At 67.3% G+C, this 24,306-nt stretch overlaps 2 protein-coding genes across 2 annotated transcripts; one reads left to right on the top strand and one right to left on the bottom strand.

The window, feature by feature from the left end:
- Positions 1-5,939: 5,939 nt before the first annotated feature.
- LOC128903635 (blue-sensitive opsin-like) lies at positions 5,940-12,691 on the bottom strand. Its single transcript, XM_054187647.1, is given in 7 exon segments — positions 5,940-6,068; positions 8,383-8,496; positions 8,498-8,623; positions 9,824-9,989; positions 10,400-10,568; positions 12,298-12,508; positions 12,511-12,691. Coding segments are annotated over 7 exon segments (1,089 nt in total). The 5' UTR covers positions 12,685-12,691.
- Positions 12,692-16,124: 3,433 nt separating this feature from the next.
- Positions 16,125-23,869, top strand: LOC128903632 (methyl-CpG-binding protein 2-like; the record flags this gene model as incomplete). Its single annotated transcript, XM_054187644.1, is given in 5 exon segments — positions 16,125-16,159; positions 19,667-19,759; positions 19,761-19,991; positions 23,057-23,396; positions 23,398-23,869. Coding segments are annotated over 5 exon segments (1,171 nt in total), but the record flags the coding sequence as incomplete, so codon positions are not given.
- Between the last annotated feature and the right edge of the window lie 437 nt (positions 23,870-24,306).

Here is a 24,306-nt window from a genome sequence, read left to right as displayed (position 1 = left end):
GCGACCCACGGCCGGGCCCACCGCGACCCACTTACAGACCCACGGTGACCCATGGACGGACCCACGGCGACCCACAGCCGGGCCCACCGCGACCCACTTACAGACCCACGGTGACCCATGGACGGACCCACGGCGACCCACAGCCGGGCCCACCGCGACCCACTTACAGACCCATGGCTGGACCCACAGCGACCCACGGCCGGGCCCACCGCGACCCACTTACAGACCCACGGTGACCCATGGACGGACCCACAGCGACCCACAGCCGGGCCCACCGCGACCCACTTACAGACCCACGGTGACCCATGGACGGACCCACGGCGACCCACGGCCGGGCCCACCACGACCCACTTACAGACCCACGGTGACCCATGGACGGACCCACAGCGACCCACGGCCGGGCCCACCGCGACCCACTTACAGACCCACGGTGACCCATGGACGGACCCACAGCGACCCACGGCCGGGCCCACCGCGACCCACTTACAGACCCACGGTGATCCATGGACGGACCCACGGCGACCCACAGCCGGGCCCACCGCGACCCACTTACAGACCCATGGCTGGACCCACCGCGACCCACGGCCGGGCCCACCGCGACCCACTTACAGACCCATGGACGGACCCACAGCAACCCACAGCCGGGCCCACTGTGACCCACTTACAGACCCACGGTGACCCATGGACGGACCCACGGCGACCCACAGCTGGGCCCACCGCGACCCACTTACAGACCCATGGCTGGACCCACAGCGACCCACGGCCGGGCCCACCGCGACCCACTTACAGACCCACGGTGACCCATGGACGGACCCACAGCAACCCACGGCCGGGCCCACCGCGACCCACTTACAGACCCACGGTGATGGACGGACCCACGGCGACCCACAGCCGGGCCCACCGCGACCCACTTACAGACCCATGGCTGGACCCACCGCAACCCACGGCCGGGCCCACCGCGACCCACTTACAGACCCACAGCGACCCATGGACGGACCCACAGCAACCCACGGCCGGGCCCACCGCGACCCACTTACAGACCCACAGTGACCCATGGACGGACCCACGGCGACCCACAGCCGGGCCCACCGCGACCCACTTACAGACCCATGGCTGGACCCACAGCGACCCACAGCCGGGCCCACCGCAACCCACTTACAGACCCATGGACGGACCCACTGCAACCCGCTTACAGACCCACGGCTGGACCCACGGCGACCCACGGCCGGGCCCACCGCGACCCACTTACAGACCCATGGACGGACCCACGGCGACCCACGGCCAGGCCCACCGTGACCCACTTACAGACCCACAGCGACCCATGGCTGGACCCACAGCAACCCACAGCCGGGCCCACCGTGACCCACTTACAGACCCACAGCGACCCATGGATGGACCCACGGCGACCCACGGCCGGGCCCACCATGACCCACTTACAGACCCACAGCGACCCATGGATGGATCCACGGCCGGGCCCACCACGACCCACTTACAGACCCACGGCGACCCACGGCCGGGCCCACCGTGACCCACTTACAGACCCACAGCCAGACCCATGGACTGACCCACAGAGTGACCCACTTACAGACCCATGGCCGGACCCACAGAGTGACCCACAGACAGACCCATGGACGGACCCATGGTGACCCACGGGCGGACCCATGAACTGGCCCATGGCCTGACCCACGGCCTGACCCATGGACTGACCCACAGACAGACCCATGGACTGACCCATGGCCTGACCCATGGCCTGACCCACTTACAGACCCATGTCCGGACCCACAGTGACCCACGGAAGGACCCCCAGAGCGGCTCACGGACTGACCCATGGACAGACCCACAGACAGACCCACAGACTGACCCACGGACAGACCCACGGACTGACCCATGGACTGACCCATGGACTGACCTACTTATGGACCCACAGAGTGACCCACTTACAGACCCACGGCCTGACCCACTTATGGACCCATGGACAGACCCATGGATGGACCCATGGATGGGACCCACGGCGGGGACAGCAGGGCCCCCCGACCCACAGCCAGACCCACAGATGTGGGGCCGCATGATGGGGCTGTCTCTGTCCATCGCTGGCCCTCGGGGCGTGGGGCGGCTCCGCGGCCTCGCCCCACACTGGCCTGACCCACAGCATGGGGGGCAGGGGCCTCCCTGCCCCACGGCGGGGCGCTGGGACCTCTCCTGCCCCATGGCGGGGTGTTGACCCCCCCTCTCGCCCCATAGCAAGACACTGAGGCCCCTCCCATAGAGGAGCACTAGGCCCCTTCTCGCCCCACGGCGGGGTGACAGACCCCCTCCTGCCCCATAGCGGGGTACTGGACCCCCTCCTGCCCCACAGCAGGGTGCTGGGGCCCTTCCCACCCCATAGCGGGGGCACTGGCCCCCGCTTCTGTCCCATAGCGGGGGTACCACCCCCCCCTGCCCCACGGCGGTTACATCACCGGGGGGGCCGCGGCGTGGGGCCAAGTGGGGCACGGGGGGAAGGGACCCCCCCCCCGACCCCCCCCCCCCAGCACCCTTAAAAATAGCCCTAATTGCCTTAATTAGCAATTAGGCCCCGGGTGGGGGCGGGGGGGGGGGATTAGGGAGGGGGGGCCCGAGGCCGGGGGGTCCCTGTGGGGCTGGGGGGGTCCCCGGGGGCCGTCGCCCCACGGCTGCCCCCCGGCCCCGGCCCTAATCCCCCCTAATCCCGGGATTGTCGGGTCGCCCCGGGGGAGCCCGATTACGGGGGGGGCTGGAAAATTTAATCCCCCCCCCCCGGCGGGGAAAAAGGGGGCGCGGAGGCTGTGGGGAGAGCGGGGCGCCGGCCGTGGGGCGCTGGACCCACACTATGGGGGAGGGGGGGTGGGGGGTGGGGGGCTGCCCCACGGCGGGGATGTGGGGCGGGAGTTGGGGGGGGCGGCGTAAGGGGGGGGTGTCGGTGCCCCCCAACACGCACACACGGCCCCGTCTCTCGCCCCACAGCGGCCGGGGGGGACAGACGGAGCCCGTGGAGGTGGGTGAGTGATGTGGGGCTGAGGGTGTGGGGCGATGGGGGGCAATGGGGGGCTGGGGGTGTGGGACGATGGGGGGCAATGGGGGGCGATGTGGGGCTGGGGGGTGCTGTGGGGCAGGGGGGACGTCACGAGTGCCATAGGGTGTCTGTGGGGTGATGTGGGGCCGGGGGGTTGCTGTGGGGGGATGTGGGGCGCTGTGGGGGTGCTGTGGGGCTGGGGGCACGTCACGGGCGCCATAGGGTGTCTGTGGCGTGCTGTGGGGCAGGGGGGACGTCACGAGTGCCATAGGGTGGCTGTGGGGTGCCGTGGGGCTGTAGGGGTGTGGGGTGCTGTGGGGCAGCAGGAGGGTGATGTGGGATATACAGTGGGGAGCTGTGGGGCACAATGGGGTGCTGTGGGGCACCGCTGGCCACCGCGTGGGGCTGCCGTGGGGACCAGGCGGGGTGCTGTGGGGCTGCCGTGGGGCGCCGTGAGGTGCTGTGGGGTGCTATGGGGCTGCTGTGGGGCAGCGTGGGGTCACCACAGATCCCTGTGGGGTGCTGTGGGTCTGCCGCGGGACACCGTGGGCCTCTGCGGGCCTGCTGTGGGGTGCTATGGGGCTGCCATGGGGTGCTGCACGGTGCTATGGGGTGCTGTGGGGTGCTATGGGGTTGCCATGGGGTGCTATGGGGTGCTGTGGAGTGCTATGGGGGCGCTATGGGGCTGCCGTGGGGCATCGGGGGCTGCCGTCGGGGCACAGCACGCTCTGGCAAGACGCTGTGAACCGCCGTTGGGGCGGCCGTGGGGCGCTGTGGGGCGCCGTGGGGCGGCTGTGGGGCGCCGTGGGTCGCCGTGGGGCCGTGCGACAGGAATTCCGCTAGTTCTGAACTGTTTTGGCTGGCAAAAAGCTCACTACTGCAGAACTCGGCCGCGCGGCCCCCAGCCCGACGGGATGTGTGGGGCTGGGGGGGACGTGTGGGGCTGGGGAGCTGGGGGGGAGGGCGGGGGGGGGCGCTCCATGGGGTGTCCCGTGGGGCTCTGTGGGGCTCCGTGGGGCTCTTGTGGCACCCTATGGGGGTCCAGAGGGTCCACGGGGTATGCTATGGGGTGCCCCCTGGGGCTCGGGGGGGCTCTGGGGGGGGCTCTATGGGGCTCTCTGTGGGTCCATGGGGCATCCCGTGGGACTCTGAGGGGCTCCACAGGGCAATGTGTGGGTCTGTGGGGCTCCATGGGGTGCCCCATAGGGCTTGGACGGGGGTCTGTGTGGGCAATGTGTGGGTCTGGGGGGTTCTGGGGGGTCCCATGGGGTGCCCCACAGGGCTCTGTGGGGTGTCCCATGTGGGTCTGTGGGGCTCTGTGTGGGTCTTGGAGGTTCCGTGGGGTCCATGGGGTCTGTGGGGTGCCCCATAGGGCACAGGGCGGCTCTGTGGGGCAATGTGTGGGTCTGGGGGGTTTTGTGGGGCTCCGTGGGGTGTCCTGTGTGAGTCTGGGGGGGGTCCATGGGGTGCCCCACAGGGCTCTGTGAAGTGTCCTGTGTGGGTCTGTGGGGTTCCGTGGGTCCATGGGGATTCTGTGGGTCTCCGTGGGGTGCCCCGTGGGGCTCCAGGCTCTGTGGGGTGTCCTGTGTGGGGTCTGTGGGGTCCATGGGGGATTCCGTGGGGTGCCCCATAGGGCTCTGTGGGGTGTCCCATCTGGGTCTGGGGTGTCCTGTGGGGCTCTGTGTGGGCCTGGGGGGTTCCATGGGGCTGCCCCGTGGCGCTCCGGGGTTCTGTGGGGTACCCCATAGGGCTCTGTGGGGTGTCCCACGTGGGTCTGGGGTGTCCCGTGGGGTCCATGGGGGGTTCTGTGGGGCTCTGTGTGGGTCTGGGGTGTCCTGTGGGGTCCACGGGGGGTTCTGTGGGGTGTCCCATGTGGTTCTGGGGGGTTCCGTGGGGTCCATGGGGTGCCCTGTGGGTCTCTGTGGGGTGTCCCGTGTGGGGTCTGGGGGGTCCTGTGGGGTCCATGGGGTGTCCCGTGGGGTTCTTTGGGGCTCCGTGTGGGGTCTGGGGGGTTCCGCGGGGTCCATGGGGGGCTCTGTGGGGTGTCCCGTGTGGGCCTGGGGACTCCATGGGGTCCATGGGGAGTTTTGGGGGGCTCTGTGGGGTGTCCCGTGGGGTGTCCCGTGGGGCTCCAGGGGTCCGTGGGGTTCAGGGGGGTTCTGTGGTGTGTCCGGTGTGGGTCTGGGGTGTCCTGTGGGTCCGTGGGGTGTCCCGTGGGTCTGCGGGGTGCCCCGTGGGGTGTCCCGTGTGGGTCTGGGGTGCCCCGTGGGTCCATGGGGTGTCCCGTGTGGGTCTGGGGTGTCCCGTGGGTCCGCGGGGTGCCCCGTGGGGTGCCCCGTGTGGGTCTGGGGGTGCCCCGTGGGTGCCCCGTGGGGTGTCCCGTGTGGGTCTGGGGTGCCCCGTGGGTCCGTGGGGTGTCCCGTGGGTCCGCGGGGGTGCCCCATGGGGTGCCCCGTGGGTGTCTGTGGGGTGTCCCGTGGGTCTGGGGTGCCCCGTGGGGCGTCCCGTGTGGGTCTGGGGTGTCCCGTGGGTCCGCGGGGTGCCCCGTGGGTGTCCCGTGTGGGTCTGGGGTGCCCCGTGGGTGTCCGTGGGGTGTCCCGTGGGTCCGCGGGGTGCCCCGTGTGGGTCTGGGGTGCCCCGTGGGGTGCCCCGTGGGTGTCCGTGGGGTGTCCCGTGGGTGTCCGTGGGGTGCCCGCGCGGGTTTCTCGGCGGGGCGGAGGCAGAGGCTGCGTCTCCAGCGTTTAATGCCGCGGGGCGCCGCGGGGCGGGCGGTGCGGGGGGGGGGGGGGTGTATGTACAGCCGGGCGGCGGGGGCCTCCCCACGGCGGCGGGGCCGGGGGGGGGGGGTGTATGTACAGCCGGGCGGCGGGGCCGCCCCGCGGCGGGGCCGGCGGGGGGGGGGGCGGCGCTAGGCGGGCGAGACCTGGCTGGAGGAGACGGAGGAGACCTGGGTGGCCTGGGAGGAGCCCGACGCGTCCTCGTCCTCCCCGAAGGGGCTGCGCCCGCAGAACAGCAGCTTCAGCAGGCACGAGCGGAACTGCGGGGGCACCGCCTCAGGCGCGCGCGGCGCCACACGGCACGGCACGCGCCGGCCCCGCCCACACCCCCCGGCGGCGGGGGGCGCGGGGGGCACCGGGGGGCTGCGGGGGGCGCTGGGGCTCACTGGGGTCACGGGAGCGTTACCGGGGCGCACCGGGCTCTTACTGGGGGGCACTGGGCTCTTACTGGGGGTTACTGGGACTGACTGGGCTCTTACTGGGGGGTCACTGGGCTCTTACTGGGGGTCACTGGGACTCACTGGGGTCACTGGAGCGTTACTGGGGGTCACTGGGGTGTCACCAGGCTCTTACTGGGGGTTACTGGGACTTACTGGGCTCTTACTGGGGTGTCACTGGGCTCTTACTGGGGGTTACTGGGACTCACTGGGCTCTTAGTGGGGGTTACTGGGACTCACTGGGGGTCACTGGAGCGTTACTGGGGGTCACTGGGACTTACTGGGGTGTCACTGGGGTGTCACCAGGCTCTTACTGGGGGTTACTGGGGGTCACTGGAGCATTACTGGGGGTTACTGGGACTTACTGGGGTGTCACTGGGGTGTCACCAGGCTCTTACTGGGGGTCACTGGGACTTACTGGGGTGTCACTGGGGGGTCACTGGGCTCTTAGTGGGGGTCACTGGGACTCACTGGGGTCACTGGAGCGTTACTGGGGGTCACTGGGGTGTCACTGGGCTCTTACTGGGGGTTACTGGGACTCACTGGGCTCTTACTGGGGTGTCACTGGCTCTTACTGGGGGTTACTGGACTCACTGGGGTCACTGGAGCGTTTACTGTGGGGTCACTGGGGACTTACTGGGGTGTCCACTGGGGTGTCACCAGGCTCTTACTGGGGGTTACTGGGGGGTCACTGGGACTTACTGGGGTGTTACTGGGGGGTCACTGGGGTGTCACCAGGCTCTTACTGGGGGCTACTGGGACTTACTGGGGTGTCACTGGGGCTCTTACTGGGGGGGTCCCTGGGGGGGTCACTGGGCTCTTACTGGGGTTACTGGGACTTACTGGGGTCACTGGAGCGTTACTGGGGTGTCACTGGGACTTACTGGGGTGTCACTGGGCTCTTACTGGGGGGTCACTGGGCTCTTACTGGGGGGTCCCTGGGGGGTCACTGGGCTCTTACTGGGGTTACTGGGACTTACTGGGGTCACTGGAGCGTTACTGGGGTGTCACTGGGACTTACTGGGGGGTCACTGGGCTCTTACTGGGGTTACTGGGACTCACTGGGGTCACTGGAGCGTTACTGGGGGCTCACTGGGACTTACTGGGGTGTCACCAGGCTCTTACTGGGGGGTCACTGGGACTCACTGGGGTTACTGGGGTGTCACTGGGAGGTCACTGGGCTCTTACTGGGGGTTACTGGGACTTACTGGGGTCACCGGAACGTTACTGGGGGGTCACTGGGACAATACTGGGGGTCACTGGCTCTTACTGGGGGTTACTGGGGACTTACTGGGGGGTCACTGGGGCTTGTCACTGGGGTGTCACTGGGGGTCACTGGCTCTTACTGGGGGTCACTGGGGCTCACTGGGGGGGTCACTGGGACAATACTGGGGGTCACTGGCTCTTAACTGGGCGTCACTGGGGGGTCACTGGGGGGTCACTGGGTTTTACTGGGCATCACTGGGCCACCCCAGCCCCCCCCGGCCCAGTGACGACACCCCCACCACGCCCCCCCGGCCCCACGGCTGCCCCCCATCGCCCCCCATGGCCCCACAGCACCCCCATCGCCCCATTGCCCCCATGGCAACCCCATGGTTGCCCCCCATGGCCCCCCGTGGCCCCCCATGGCTCCATCACCCCACGGCCCCCCATCGCCCCCACGGCCCCCCATGGCTCCATCACCCCATGGCTGCCCCCCATGGCCCCACGGCCCCCCCATGGCTCCATCACCCCCATGGCTGCCCCCCATGGCCCCCTATTGCCCCCCATGGTCCCCCCATGGCTCCATTGCCCCACGGCCCCCCATGGCTCCACGGCCCCCCATCGCCCCACGGCCCCCCATGGCTCCATCGCCCCATGGCTGCCCCCCATGGCCCCCCTATTGCCCCCCATGGCCCCACGGCCCCCCATGGTCCCCCATGGGCCCCACGGTCCCCCATGGCTCCATCGCCCCACGGCCCCCCATCGCCCCATGGCCCCCCATCACCCCATGGCTGCCCCCCATGGCCCCATAGCCCCCCATCGCTCCATGGTCCCCCACGGCTCCATTGCCCCACGGCCCGCCATGGCCCCACAGCCCCCCACGGGCTCCATTGCCCCCCGGCCCCCCGTGGCCCCCCCGGCGCCGCGGCCCCACCTGCTTGTTCATGAAGACGTAGATGACGGGGTTGTAGACGGTGGAGGCCTTGGAGAAGACGGAGGGCACGGAGGCCAGCCCCACGTCGAAGGGGTGCCCGCGGTGCGTCACCACCCCACAGCGCGAAGGCGGAGTAGGGCGCCCAGCACACCAGGAAGCCCAGCACCATCACCACCACCATCTTGGTCACCTCCCGCTCCGCCTTCTGCGTGGTGGCCGACTGCTCCTGCTGCTTGGCCACCTGCGGGGGGGACGCACCGCTCGGGGGGCTGCCACCCGCGGGGGGGCGCGGGGGGCCCCAAGGGAACGGCCGCCTCCCTAGGGGTCACCGCCATAAGGGGACGTGGGGGTGGCCGCCTCCATAGGGGTCTCCTCAAGGATGGGCATCTCCATAGGGGTCACCTCATAGGGGACGTGGGGGGTGACCATCTCCATAGGGGTCTCCTCAAGGATGGGCATCTCCCTAGGGGTCACCTCCATAGGGGACGTGGGGGTGGCCGCCTCCATAGGGGTCTCCTCAAGGATGGGCATCTCCATAGGGGTCACCTCCATAGGGGACGTGGGGGGTGACCATCTCCATAGGGGTCCCCAAGGGTGGGCACCTCCATAGGGGTCATCTCCATAGGGGTCCTCAAGGGTGGGCACCTCCATAGGGGTCACCTCCATAGGGGACGTGGGGGGTGACCATCTCCATAGGGGTCTCCTCAGGGACGGGGCACCTCCATAGGGGTCACCGCCATAGGGGATGTGGGGGTGGGCACCTCCATGGGGTCCCCCAAAGGACGGCCACCTCCACAGGGGTCACCTCCATAGGGGACAGAGGGGCGGCCACCTCCATGGGGTCTCCTCAGGGACGGGGCACCTCCGTAGGGACCCCCAAGGGTGGGGCACCTCCATGGGGTCCCCCTGACGCCTATAGGACCCCCCCCACGGAACCACCACCCCTGTGGGTTCCCGGGGAGGACCCACCCCTGCAGGGTCCCTGCCCCCCCCCGGGGGTGCCCCCCCTGCTCCGTGTGCCCCCCAATAAACCCACTGCCCGTGCCCGTGTGCTGCTTGGGGGCTGGGGGGGTCGCGGGGGGGCTGGGGAGGTCCTGGGGGGGTCCGGGGGGGGTCTGGGGGCTCCGGGTGGGTCCAGGGGAGCGTGTGGGCGTCCTGGGGGGAGCCTCAGAGGGTCCTTGGAGGCGCCGGTGGGTCGTGGGGGGTGTCCTCAGGGGGTCCTTAGAGGACCCAGGGGGTCCTGGGGGGGTGCAGAGGGGCTTGGGGGGGGTCCCGGGGGGGGTCCCGGGGGGGGGTCTGGGAGGTTCCAAGGGGCGCGGTAGCCTGGAGGTCCCCGGGGAGCTGACGGGGGGGGGTCCCAGGGGGTCCCGGTGGGTCGTGGGAGGTCCCGAGGGGTGGCGGGGGGCGGAGGGGGGTCCCGGGGGGGTCCCGGGGGGGTTACCGCGCGCAGGGTGAGGAGCAGGCGGCCGTAGGAGAAGACGATGATGGCCAGGGGGACGCCGAAGCAGAAGCAGAAGAGGAAGATGACGTAGGACTCGTTGTTCCACTTGTTGTTGGAGGTGTACCAGTCCGGCCCGCAGGAGCACTGCAGCCCCTCGGGGATGTACCTGGGGGGCACCGGCACCTCGTACCCCCCCCGCGACCCCCCCCGCGACCCCCCCCGGGGCCCCCCCGACCCCCAGAGACCCCCCCGTAACCCCCTGCCACCCCCCACCAGTCCGGCCCGCAGGAGCACTGCAGCCCCTCGGGGATGGACCTGGGGGGCACCGGCACCTCGTACCCCCCCGGGACCCCCCAAGCAGCCCCCCAGGACCCCCCCCCGGGACCCCCAACCACCCCTCGTACCCCCCCGGGACCCCCCGACCAGCCCCCCCAAGACCTCCCCCGGACCCCCAGGACCCCCCCCCATCCCTGAAGACACCCCACTGCAGCCCCCTGGGGACGTACCTGGGGGGCACCCGCACCTCATACCCCCCCGGGGTCCCCCCCCCCGGCCCCCCCCCGGGCCCCCCCAGACCTGCTCCAGCCGAAGAGGGGGGGCACGGAGGCCACGAGGCCGAAGATCCAGGTGACGGCACAGCCCAGCACGGCGTGGCTGCCCCGGAAGGTGAAGTTGCCCAAGGGCTTGCAGATCACCAGGAACCGCTCGAAGGCCACCACCGCCAGCGACCAGAGGCTGACCATGCCTGGGGGGGGGACAGGGGGGACAATGTCACCCCCGTGGCCACCACGCCTCCCGTGGCAACCCACCGACGGGTCCCTCGCACCCAACAGCCGACATCCTCGTGTCCCCACCAACCTGGTGTCCCCATGGCCTGATGTCCCCAACGTCCCCATGGCCAATGTCCCCCTGCCCTTGTGTCCTTCTGCCCCTTGACCTACATGCCCGATGTCCCCGTGCCCCGATGTCCCCACGCCCCACGTCCCCACGCCCCACGGCCCCACGGCCGCCGTCTCCGCACCCAACACCTTCACGCCCCGTGTCCCCACGCCCCGTGTCCCCACGCCCAACGTCTCCACGTCCAGCGTCCCCACACCCAACGTCTCATCACCCAGCGCCTCCACTCCCAATGTCCCCACGCACTTGTGTCCCTCTGCCCCACGTCCCACACACCCCACGTCCCCACGCCCAACCTCCCCACACCCAACGTCTTCATGCCCCACGTCCCCACACCCAGCGTCCCACACACCCAACATCTCTAGGCCCAACGTCCCCAAGCCCTCGTGGCCTTCTGTCCCCACACCCAACGTCTCCACTCCCAACGTCTCCACGTCCAACGTCCCCACACCCAATGTCCCCACGCGCTTGTGTCCTTCTGCCCCATGGCCCCACACCCAACGTCCCCACTCCCGACGTCCCCACTCCCGACGTCTCCGTGCCCCATGTCCCCACACCCAACATCCCCACTCCCGACGTCCCCACTCCCGACGTCTCCACTCCCGACGTCTCCGTGCCCCATGTCCCCCACACCCAATGTCCCCACTCCCGACGTCCCCACTCCCGACGTCTCCGTGCCCCATGTCCCCACACCCAACGTCCCCACTCCCGACGTCCCCACTCCCGACGTCTCCGTGCCCCGTGTCCCCACACCCAACGTCCCCACTCCCGACGTCCCCACTCCCGACGTCTCCGTGCCCCGTGTCCCCACACCCAACGTCCCCACTCCCGACGTCTCCACTCCCGACGTCTCCGTGCCCCGTGTCCCCACACCCAACGTCCCCACTCCCGACGTCCCCACTCCCGACGTCTCTGTGCCCGTGTCCCCACACCCAACGTCCCCCACTCCCGACGTCTCCGTGCCCCATGTCCCCACACCCAATGTCCCCACTCCCGACGTCCCCACTCCCGACGTCTCCGTGCCCCATGTCCCCACACCCCAACGTCCCCACTCCCGACGTCTCCACTCCCGACGTCTCCGTGCCCCATGTCCCCTCTCCCGACGTCCCCACTCCCGACGTCTCCGTGCCCCATGTCCCCACACCCAACGTCCCCCACTCCCGACGTCTCCATGCCCCATGTCCCCACACCCAACGTCCCCACTCCTGATGTCCCACTCCCGATGTCTCCGTGCCCCATGTCCCCACACCCAACGTCCCCACTCCTGATGTCCCACTCCCGACGTCTCCGTGCCCCATGTCCCCACACCCAACGTCTCCACTCCCGACGTCTCCGTGCCCCATGTCCCCACACCCCAACGTCCCCACTCCCGACGTCTCCGTGCCCCATGTCCCCACACCCAACGTCCCCACTCCCGACGTCTCCGTGCCCCATGTCCCCACACCCAACGTCTCCACTCCTGATGTCCCCACTCCCGATGTCTCCATGCCCCATGTCCCCACACCCAACGTCTCCACCCCCGACGTCTCCAGGCCCCGGGTCCCCCCCGCCCGAGGTCCCCCGCGTCCCCCGGGTACCTCCCAGGGTGGCGGCGAAGCCCTCGATCTTGCAGGCGGTGGGTCCCAGGGCGAAGTACATCTGGGAGAAGCTGTAGAAGGCGGTGGTGGAGCCCACGCAGATGACCAGCAGGTTGGCGACGGCCAGGTTGACCAGGATGTAGTTGAGGTGGGAGCGCAGCTTCTTGTACTTGGCGGTGCAGAAGATGGTGAAGGGCGTTGATGGGCACCCCCCAGGGCGATCAGCACGAACATGAAGGCCGACATGCCCATGAAGACCCCGGGGCTGCCCAGGTGGGTCTGGGGCACCAGGAAGGGGCTCAGCGCCGTCAGGTTGGGGGTCTCCAGGGCCATGGGGATGTAGAAGTCCTCGGGGAGCTCCTCCCGCCCATCCCGCGCCTTCTGCATGGCGGTGGGTGGCTGGGGGGGGACGGCGGGCGACGGGGCGCGGGGCAGGGGGGCGGCCGGGCGCGGGGACCCTTTATAGGGGAGGGGGGCGGATGGGGACGGGCCCCCCCCCACGCCGAACCCCCTAATCGGGGCTAACGCCGCAAAGCGCGGCTGAGCCCGGCTTATCCGGCAGGCGGGCGCTGGCCAAGCCGGGCTTACCCACCCGGCAAGCGGCTTTCGGGGGGACTAATCGCCCCCGAGCCCCGATTAGCGGGGTGGGGGGGGATCAGGGGGTATCAGACCCCCCCAAAAAGGCTTAACCGGCTCCTGGCACCGAGGGCGGGCCCCCCCGCACCCTCAGACCCCCCAAAGCCCTCCCCGAGCCCTCCCCGCGCCCCCAAAACCGCCCTCAGCCCCCCAGCACCCCAAAACCCTCCCGAGCCCCCCCGAACTCTCACGAGCCCCCCCCAAACCCCCTTCTGAGCCCCCCCGTACCCCCAAACTGCTCCTGAGCCCCCCAGCCCCCTTCTGAGCCCCCCCAAGCCCTCCAGCACCCTCAATCCCCCCCGATCCCCCCAGCCCCCAAAACCCCAACACCCCCCGACTCCCCAGCACCCCAAACCCCCCTGAGCCCCCCAGCCCCCCCAAACCCCTCCTGAGCCCCCAAGCTCTCCCTAACCCCCAAACTCCCCTTGCCCCCCCAGCACCCCCAAACCCCTAAAGCCCCTCCTGAGCCCCCTAACCCCCCCCCCGAGCCCCCCAAACTCCCCCTGACCCCCCCACCCTCCCCAAACCCCCCTGAGCCCCCCAGCTCCCCCAAACCCCTCCTGAGCCCCTCAAACCCCCCCCGGCCCCCCAGGGGACTACATGTCCCATGGTGCCCTGGGGGGGCGGGTGTGTGTGGGTGTGTGGGTGTGTGTGTGACCCCCCCCCGGTGTCGGGGTGAGCGTCCCCGTAATCCCCGGGCGCTAACGAGGCCGCCGGCCCCGCGGGATTAGGGCTAAATCGGGACCGGAGCTGACACGATTATTGCGATTAACGAGACCCCGGGGTGGGGGGGGGGCAGCGGGCAGGCGGCCCCCGGGCACCCGGTGGCCACGGTAGCCCCTGCACGGCGGCCATGGCACCAGGTGGGCACGGCACGGTGCCCCGCGGTACGAGGTGGCCGCGGTCGCTCTGCACCATGGTCACGGTACGCGGTGGCCACTATGTGATGCCCACACGGTGGCCGTGGCACCAGGTGGCCGTGGTAGCCCTGCACGGTGGCCGTGGCACAGTGCCCATGGTACGAGGTGTCCACGGTAGCCCTGCTCGGTGGCTGCAGTATGAGGTGGCCACAATAGCCCTGCTTGGTGCCCATGGTACGAGGCGGCCACGGTTGCTCTGCACTGTGGCCGAGGTACGAGGTGGCCACTACGTGATGCCCATATGGCAGCCATGGCACTGGGTGGCCACAGTAGCCCTGCACAGTGGGTATACAGTGGTCATGCTACAAGGTGGCCGTGGCACAGTGCCTGCGCTATGAGGTGGCCACAGTAGCCCTACGCAATGCCCATACAGTGGCTGTGGTATGAGGTGGCCACGGTAGCCCTGCTTGGTGGCTGCAGTACAAGGTGGCCACAATAGCCCCTGCTTGGTGCCCGTAACGGTGCCTGTGGTACAAGGTGGCCACAGTGACCCCACTTGGTGGACGTGATACAAGGCTGCCAAGGTAGCCCTGCTCGGTGGCCATGGTACAAAGTGGCCACAGTAGCCCTGCCCAGTGGCCGCGCCAGTGCCTGTGGCCCCCCATGGCGGGGGGGGGTGACCAGACTTACCCCAAGCTGTGGGTCGGGCTGGCTGGCAGTTGGAGGACGTGGGGCAGCCGGGGTGGCCACCTTGGGGCTGGGGGGAGGGAGACCCTCCAGGGGGGCCTCAAAAGCCACCCAAGGGGTGTTTGGGCCACTGGGGGCATGTCTGGGGGTCCCACGGGAGACCCGAGGGGTGGCTGAGGGTCCCCTGAAGGACCTGGGGGCAGTTGGGGTCCCCTGAGGGAGCCGGGGGACAACCTCGGGGGCAGTTGAAGGACCCGAGGGGTGGCTGAGGGTCCCCATGAGGGAGCTGGGGGGGGCAGTTTGGGTCCCCTGGGGCACCCATGGGGTGGCTGGGGGTCCCGTGAGGGACCCCTGAGGGCCCCCGTGAGGTACCTGAAGGGCAGTTGGGGTCCCCTGAGGGACCAGGGGGACCCCTGAGGGCCCCAAGGGGTGGCTGAGGGACCCGGGGGTCCCTGTGGAGGCACCTGAGGGCTGGCTGAGGGTCCCACAAGGGACCTGGGGGGGCGGCTGGGGTCCCCTGAAGGACCTGAGGGGCAGCTGAGGGACCCCATGAGGCACTGAGGGACCCGGGGAGGACCCGAGGGACCCGTGAGGTACCAGGGGGGCGATGGGGGTCCCCTGAGGGTCCCGAGAGGCACCTGAGGGACCCGAGGGGCGGCTGAGAGACCCCTGAGGGACGCTGTGGAGGTACCTGAGGGGCGGCTGAGGGTCCCAGGAGGTACCTGAGGGGCAGTTAAGGGTCCCATGAGGGACCCGGGGGGTTTCCGAGGGACCGGGGGGGACCCCTGAGGGGCCGGAGGGTGAGGGCGGGAACCTGAGGGACCGGAGGGACCCCTGAGGGGCCGGGGGGCGCCTGCGGGCCCCCTGAAGCGCCGGGGGGACCCCTGAGGTACCTGAGGGCCCCCTGAGGGACCGCAGGGTCAGGGCGGGAACCTGAGGGCCCGGGGGGCGGCTGAGGGACCCCTGAGGTACCTGAGGGCCCCGCGAGGGACCGGAGGGCCCCAGGGAGCGGCTGAGGGCCGCCTGAGGTCCCGGCGGGCCCCCCCGAGGTCCCGGCCCCCCCCGGGGCGGGGCGGCGGCCGCCGCGGACCGTTACGGCCGTTGGATTTCAAACCCCTTCGCGCAGCGCGGAGCGGGAGAGGGAGGGGGGGGGGCCCGGCGCAGCGCGGCCGTGACGGGCGGCGCCGGCGGCCAATGAGAAGCCGCCGTCCCGGCGCGGCGGCCAACGGGCGGCCGCGCGCGCTCCGCCGGCCCCGCCCCCTCCCCCGCGGGAGCGGCGCGGGGCGCCCGAGCGACAGCGCTCTCGGCCAATCGCGGCGCCCGCCGCCAGCGCGCCGGCCCCTCCCCCGGGGAGGGCGGGTGGCGCGGGGCGGGGGAGGGCGGGAGCCGAACCCGTCCGACCAATCACCGCCCGCCCTCTCTTTGAGCGGCGTGCGCCGCGCCCAATGGCGGGGCGGGCGAGGCGGGGCGAAGCGGCCCGCTCCGGGTTTCCTCTCCGGCTTCGGGGCCCCCCCCCCTTCTTAAAATCCCCCCCCCGCGCCGCACGCGCTCTCCCCCCCGCCCCCCCCCCTTCGAGTGCCCCCCCCCCTTCCCCCCCACCCCCCCCCCCCCCCCATCTCCGCGGGTTCCTTCGCTGCGAAGAAAATGGCGGCGGCGCCGAGCGGGGACGGGGAGAGGCTGTGAGTGACCCGGGGGGGGGCGGGGGGGGGGGAAGGATGGGCGGGGGGGGGAGGGGGGGGGATGGACCGGGGGAGGGGGGGGGGTGTGTGGGAAAAGGGGGGGGGGGGTGTGTGTGTGGAGGGGAGGTGGGGGGGTCCCGCCGCTGTTTTCCCGCGCGCGCGCCGGCGCGAGACCCCCCCCACCCCCCCCAGCCCGCGGAGGGGGGGGGCGGGGGGTGTGTGTGGGGAGGGGGGGGGGGCGGGGGGTGTGGTTGTGTCGCGACTGCGTCACTAACGGCCGCGGGGGGGGGGGGGGCGACCCCGGTGGGGGGGGGGGACACACCACCACCCCACACCCCCCCAAACACCTCACCCCCCCCCACCCGGTGGGTCCCGGGACGGGACGCGCCCCCCCCACCCCCCCCAGCGCGACCCCCGAAACACCCGGAATCGGCCCCAAAAACGGCCGGAGTCACCCCCCGAGCGCCCCGAAACAGCCCGAATTCTCCCCAAAACAGCCCCCGATTCCCCCCGAAACAGCCCGAATTGGCCCCGAAACGCCCCGCGGCGCAGCGAAACAGCCCGAAACGCCCCGAATTCCCCCGAAACACCCCCGATCAGCCCCGAAACAGCCCCGATTCGCCCCAAATCGGGCCGCCGCGCGCCGGGACACCCGGGCCGGGCCCCCCCTCCCCCCCCAAACCAGCCCCGAAACGCCCCAAATTTAACCAAAATACGGCGCTCTCCCCGCGCCCCGAAACACTGCGAGTTACCCCAAAATAGCCCAAATTGCCCCAAAAACGCCACTCGCGTTGCGCCCCAAAGTGCCCCGAAATCCCCTGAACTGCCCCAAAACGGCCCGCGCGCGCCGAGCCCCGAAACCCCCCCGAATTACCCAAAAATACCCGGCGTTGGCCAAAATACGGCGCTCAAGCTGCACCCCCAAATCCCCCGAATTGCCCCCAAATCCCCTGAATTGCCCCCAAAAACGCCACGCTCAGTTTGCGCCCCCCAAATTACCCAAAAATCCCCTTAATTGCCCCAAAACGCCACGCTCGGTCTGCGCCCCAAATCCTCCAAATTACCCAAAAATCCCTGAATTGCCCCAAAACGCCGCGCTCGCGCTGAGCCCTGAAATACCTTCAATCGCCCCAAAATACGGTGCTCGCGCTGTGCCCAGCAACACCCCGAATTACCCCAAAATTCCCCAAATTAACCCCCAAATACGGCGCTCGTGCAGCACGCTGAAATACCCCGAATTACCCCGAAAGCCCCCGAGTCACCCCAAAACGCCGCACTCGCGCTGCGCCCCAAAATGCCCCAAATTAACCAAAATACGGCGTTGGTGCCGCGTGCCCAAATACCCTGAACTACCCCCAAAAAACCCCTGAATTACCCCAAATCCAGCGTTCACGCTGCGCCCAGAAACCCCCCAAATTGCCCCAAAACGCGGTGCTCGTGCTGCATCCAGAAATACCCTGAATTACCCCAAAATACTCCCAAGTTACCCCAAAATGTCCCGACCGCGGCGCTCGCGCTACGTCCTAAAACACCCCGAATTGCCCCCAAAATCCCCCAAATTCCCTCAAAGTGCCCGGCTCGCGCTGTGCCCGGGAATACCCGAATTATCCCAAATTACCCCCAAATACGGCCCTCGCGCTGTGCCCCCAAATCCCCCAAATTACCCCAAAATGCGTCAGTCGTGCTGCGCCCAGAAATACCCCGAGTCACCCCAAAATACCCCAGTACGGTGCCCACGCTGCCCCGGAGTTCCCCAAAATACGCCCAAACTGCCCCAAAATATGGCGCTCGCGCTGCGCCCCGAAATCCCCTGAACTACCCCAAACTGCCCCAAAATACGGCGCTCGTGCTGCGCCCCGAAATACCTCGAATTACCCCAAACTGCCCCAAAATACAGTGCTCATGCTGCGCCCCGAAATACCTCGAATTACCCCAAACTGCCCCAAACTGCCCCAAAATACAGCACTCACGCTGCGCCCCGAAATACCTCGAATTACCCCAAAATGCCCCAAACTGCCCCAAAATACAGCGCTCACGCTGCGCCTCGAATTACCCCAAAATGCCCCAAATTGCCCCAAATTACAGTGCTCACGCTGCGCCCCGAAATACCTTGAATTACCCCAAACTGCCCCAAAATACAGCGCTCACGCTGCGCCCTGAAATACCTCGAATTACCCCAAACTGCCCCAAATTGCCCCAAAACACGGCGCTCACGCTGCGCCCCGAAATACCTCGAATTACCCCAAAATGCCCCAAATTGCCCCAAAACACGGCGCTCACGCTGCGCCCCGAAATACCTCGAATTACCCCAAAATGCCCCAAATTGCCCCAAAATACGGCGCTTACGTTGCGCCCCAAACTGCCCCAAAACGCCCCGAACTGCCCCCAAACGCGCCGCTCACGCCACGCCCCAAACCCCCCCGAATTCCCCCAGGCTCTGGCCGCCCCCCGAAAGACCCAAAACCCCCCGAATTCTCCCCAAACTCCGGCCGCCCCCTGAAAGACTGGGGAGTGCGGCCGCAACGACGCTGGGACGTCCCTGCGGCGTCGCTGAACCCCCCGGTGTCACCAAAAACCCTCGATGTCACCAACCCCCCCCGGTGTCACCGACCCCCCCGGTGTCACCAACGCCTTGGTGTCACCGAGACCCCTGATATGACAAACCGCCCCCCGGTGTCACCGAACCCTCGCCGTCACCAAAGCCCCCCAGTGTCCCCGTGCCGTCGGGACCCCCCGTCCCCGCGCCGTCCCCGTCTCTGCGCCGCCACCACGCCGCCGGTGTCACCCCGGCTCTCGTTAGCGCTGACGAGTCCCGGCCTTCGCCCCGCGACGGCGTTTCGGGGGGGTCCCGGTGGCACCGGGGGGGTCCTGTCCCCACGTCCCTTTTTCCCACAAATTCGGTGTCGCCGCCATGTCCCCCCCGATCCCCAGAGCCGCTGGCGGCCCCCTAATTAGTGCCGGGCCTCGTTAGTGGCACAGGGGCCGTTCTTTAACGAACAGCTTGGGGGGGGGCTGCTAATGCCGGCTCGTCGGTGGCCACCGACGGATGAAACCAGAGCCATCGTGGCCGGGGGCACGACAGGGTTGTGTCCCCCCCGGTTTCGGCGTGGGAAACGGGGCGCCGATGCTAATGAGCAATTAATTACCCCCCCGCTTCCCCCCCGTCCTCGCCTCCTCCGCTCCTCCCTCCCGCGGGGGGGTGTCCCGGGACGCCGGTGTCGCCCGGGGGACGCCGAAATGGGGCGGGGGACACACACACACACACACACGGTGACACCGGGACGGGGGGGACGTGACTTGGGGACGCCCCCATCGTGGCCGTCCCCCCCCGTCCATTTCCCGACACCTCCCTTGTCACGTTTCCCGCCGCGCTTTGCCCGATTCTGCGCCGTTTTGCCCCATTCCCGCCCCAGCAGGGCTGGGGGGGGTGGGGGTGTCACAGGTGGGTTTTCGGGAGGACCCCCGTGTCCGTCCCCGAGCCCGGACGCGCGTGCGGTGTTTCGGCAGGGAGGAGAAGGCGGAGGAGAACCTGGAGGGGCTGCGGGAGCGTCCCCCCAAGGCCAAGAAGGCCAAGAAGGAGCGTCGGGAGGAGCCGGAGCCCCCCCAGCCCCCCGGCCGAGCCCCCCGAAGCCGGCAAAGCCGAGACCTCGGAAGGTGCCGGGACGGCGCCGGCGGCGCCGGAGGCTTCGGCCTCCCCCAAGCAGCGACGCTCCATCATCCGGGACCGGGGGCCCATGTACGACGACCCCACGCTGCCCGAGGGCTGGACGCGCAAGCTCAAGCAGCGCAAGTCGGGGCGCTCGGCCGGCAAGTACGACGTCTACCTGATCAAGTGAGCGCCTCGCGCGGCCCCCGACGCGCCCTCCGTGGGCCCGGCCTCGCGCCCTCCCTTCGCCCCCGCTTCTGCCTCCCGTTGCCCCTTGCCCTTCTCCGTTTGCGCCTCCTTTCCCGTCATTTTTACCCCGTTTCGCCTTCGTTTTTACCTCTTGTTGCCCGTTTCCCTTCGGTTTTACGTCGTTTCCCTTCGTTTTTACCTCTTTTTACCCGTTTCTCCTTCGTTTTTACCTCTTTCTGCCCATTTCCCGTCATTTTTACCCGTTTTGCCTTCGTTTTTACCTCTTTTTGCCCGTTTCCCTTCATTTTTACCTCGTTTCCCTTCATTTTTACCTCTTTTTACCATTTTGCCTTCGTTTTTACCTCTTTTTGCCCGTTTCCCTTCATTTTTACCTCGTTTCCCTTCGTTTTTACGTCTTTTTGCCCGTTTCCTTTCATTTTTACCTCGTTTCCCTTCGTTTTTACCTCTTTTTACCCGTTTCTCCTTCGTTTTTACCTCTTTTTGCCTGTTTCCCTTCATTTTTACCTCATTTCCCTCCATTTTTACCTCTTTTTGCCCGTTTTCCCTTCATTTTTACCTCGTTTCCCTTCATTTTCACCTCTTTTTGCCCGTTTTCCCTTCATTTTTACCTCGCTTCCGTTCATTTTTCCCCTTTTTACCCTTTTCCATCATTTTTACCTCCTTTTACCCACTTTTCCTTCGTTTTTACCTTGTTTGCCTTCATTTCTACCTCTTTTTACCCCTTTTTCCCTGATTTTTACAGCTTTTTACCCCTTTTTTCCTTCACTTTAACCTCTTCTGCCCCGTTTCCCTGCATTTTTACCTTGTTTCCCTTCTTTTTTACCTCTTTCCCCATTTTTCCGTCATTTTTACCTTTGTCTTCATTTTACCTCTTTCTCTTCATTTTTACCTCTTTCTCTTCATTTTTACCTCTTTCTCTTCATTTTTACCTCGTTTTACCCATTTCCTTTCGTTTTTACCTCTCTTTCCCCACTTCCTTTCGTTTTTACCTCTTTTTCCCCACTTTTCCTTCATTTTAGCTTTTTACCGTTTCCCTTCATTTTTACCTTTTTTTCATGTTTCCCTTCATTTTTACCTCGTTTCCCTTCACTTTTACCTCTTTGCCCCTGTTTTTCCATCATTTTTACCCCGTTTCCCTTCACTTTTACCTCTTTGCCCCTGATTTCCCTTCACTTTTACCCCGTTTTCCCTTCACTTTTACCTCTCTGCCCCTGATTTCCTGCAATTTTTACCTCTTTTTACCCCATTTTCCCTTTACTTTTACCTCTTTGCCCCCGTTTTTCCTTCACGTTTACCCTGTTTCCTTTTCCTTTTACCTTGTTTCCTTTTCCTTTTACCTTGTTTCCCTCCATTTTTACCTCGTTTTACCCTGTTTCCCTTCACTTTTACCTCTTTTTACCCCGTTTTCCCTTCACGTTCACCCCGTTTCCTCCATTTTACCTCTTTTTACCCCGTTTTCCCTTCACGTTCACCCCGTTTTCCCTTCACGTTCACCCCCTTTCCATTCACGTTTACTCCGTTTCCCTCCATTTTACTTCTTTTTACCCCGTTTCCCTTCACGTTCACCCCGTTTCCCTTCATTTTACTTCTTTTTACCCCGTTTCCCTTCACGTTCACCCCCTTTCCCTCCATTTTACTTCCTTGTACCCCGTTTCCCTCCACTTTACCTCTTTTTACCCCCTTTCCCTTCACGTTTACCCCGTTTCCCTTCACGTTTACCCCGTTTCCCTCCATTTTACCTCTTTTTATGCCCTTTCCCTTCACGTTTACCCCGTTTCCCTTCACGTTTACCGTTTCCCTTCACGTTCGCCCCGTTTCCCTCCATTTTGCCTCTTTTTACCCCGTTTCCCTTCACGTTTACCCCGTTTCCCGTCACGTTCACCCCCTTTCCCTCCATTTTACCTCTTTTTACCCCGTTTCCCTTCACGTTCGCCCCGTTTCCCTTCACGTTCGCCCCGTTTCCCTTCATTTTACCTCTTTTTACCCCGTTTCCCTTCACGTTCGCCCCGTTTCCCTTCACGTTCGCCCCGTTTCCCTTCACGTTCGCCCCGTTTCCCTCCATTTTACCTCTTTTTACCCCGTTTCCCTTCATGTTTGCCCCGTTTCCCTTCACGTTTGCCCCGTTTCCCTCCATTTTACCTCTTTTTACCCCGTTTCCCTTCGTATTTACCCCCTTTCCCTTCATGTTCGCCCCGTTTCCCTCCATTTTACCTCTTTGTACCCCCTTTCCCTTCACGTTTACCCCCTTTCCCTTCACGTTCACCCCGTTTCCCTCCATTTTACCTCCTTGTACCCTGTTTCCCTCCACTTTACCTCTTTTTACCCCGTTTCCCTTCACGTTCGCCCCGTTTCCCTTCACGTTCGCCCCGTTTCCCTCCATTTTGCCTCTTTTTACCCCGTTTCCCTTCACGTTTACCCTGTTTCCCGTCATGTTCACCCCCTTTCCCTCCATTTTACCTCTTTTTACCCCGTTTCCCTTCACGTTCACCCTGTTTCCCTCCATTTTACCTCCTTGTACCCTGTTTCCCTCCACTTTACCTCTTTTTACCCCGTTTCCCTTCACGTTCGCCCCGTTTCCCTTCACGTTCGCCCCGTTTCCCTTCATTTTACCTCTTTTTACCCCGTTTCCCTTCACGTTTGCCCCCTTTCCCTTCACGTTCGCCACGTTTCCCTCCATTTTACCTCTTTGTACCCCCTTTCCCTTCACATTTACCCCCTTTCCCTTCACTTTTACCCCCTTTCCCTTCACGTTCGCCACGTTTCCCTCCATTTTACCTCTTTTTACCCCCTTTCCCTTCACGTTTACCCCCTTTCCCTTCACGTTCACCCCGTTTCCCTCCATTTTACCTCCTTGTACCCCGTTTCCCTCCACTTTCCCTCTTTTTTCCCCCTTTCCCTTCACGTTCGCCCCGTTTCCCTCCACTTTACCTCCTTGTCGCCCGTCTCCCGCCGCGTTTCCCCCTCTGCCCCCGCCGGTCGCCCCTCTCCCCGCGCCCGCCGTGCCCGCCGCCCTTCACCTCTGCGTCTCCTCTCGCCCGCAGCCCGCAGGGAAAAGCCTTCCGCTCCAAGGTGGAGCTCATCGCCTACTTCGAGAAGGTGGGGGACACCTCGCTGGACCCCAACGACTTCGACTTCACCGTCACGGGCCGGGGCAGCCCCTCGCGGCGGGAGCAGCGGCCCCCCAAGAAGCCCAAACCCCCCAAAGGCGCCGGGGGCACGGGCCGGGGCCGGGGCCGGCCCAAGGGCAGCGGGGCCGCCAAGCCCAAGATGGCGTCGCCGGGGCCGGCGGAGGGCGCGCAGGTGAAGCGGGCCATGGAGAAGAGCTCGGGGAAGCTGCTGGTGAAGATGCCCTTCCAGGGGGGGGCCGCCGCTGGCCCGGCCCGAAGCCGGGGCGGCCGCCACCACCTCGGCGCAAGTCCTGGCCGTCAAACGCCCCGGCAGGAAGCGGAAAACGGAGCCGGACAGTCACGGCGTCCCCAAAAAACGGGGCAGGAAACCGGCGGGAGGGGGTTCGGCGGGGCCGGGGGGGGCGGCGGGGGGGTCGGCGCCCGAGGCCAAGAAGAAGACGTCGGCGCCGCCGGCCGTGCAGGAGACGGTGCTGCCCATCAAGAAGAGGAAGACGCGGGAGACGGTGGTCCTGGAGGCGCGGGAGGCGGCCAGGCCCCCCCCCCCCGCCGTCGTCGGCGCCCCCCGAGCGCCTCCCCGGACCCCCGCCGCCGCCGCCGCCGCCTCCCCCCCCACCCCCGCCGGCACGGGGACCCCGCGGCGCCCGCGGCAGCCCCAAGGGACGGGGGGGGGCGGCCCCCACCCACCGCCGCCGCCGCCGTCCCCCCCCCGCAAGAAGGACCGGGGGGGTTCGTCGTCGTCGTCGTCGCCGCCGCCGTCGCCGCTGCCCCCCGACCCCCCCGCCAGCCCCAAGGACAGCGCCAGCACCACCCCCCCCCCCCCCGCCGCCGCCGCCGCCCCCCCCGCAGGACTTGAGGGGGTGCTCGGAGGAACGGGGGGGGTCCGGCGGCCCCCGACGGCTGCCCCAAGGAGCCGGTTAAGACTCACCCCCCCCCGCCGCTGCCGCCCACCGCCGCCCCCCCCGCCACCGCCGCCCTACAAACACCGAGGGGAGGCCGAGCACAAGGACGCTGCTTCCTCCTCATCCTCCTCATCCTCCTCCTCGTCGTCTTCTTCATCCTCCTCCTCCTCCTCCTCCTCCTCCTCCTCCTCCTCCTCGGCGCCGCCCCCCCCCCAGCGCGCCGCGGCCCCCCGGCCGGGAGGAGACGGTCGACACCAGGACGCC

This window comes from Rissa tridactyla, unplaced genomic scaffold (assembly GCF_028500815.1).
Source record: "Rissa tridactyla isolate bRisTri1 unplaced genomic scaffold, bRisTri1.patW.cur.20221130 scaffold_551, whole genome shotgun sequence".
Taxonomy (NCBI): domain Eukaryota; kingdom Metazoa; phylum Chordata; class Aves; order Charadriiformes; family Laridae; genus Rissa; species Rissa tridactyla.
The sequence above is the reverse complement of the archived record's forward strand: the minus strand, read 5'-3'. Positions and strand labels throughout refer to the sequence as shown.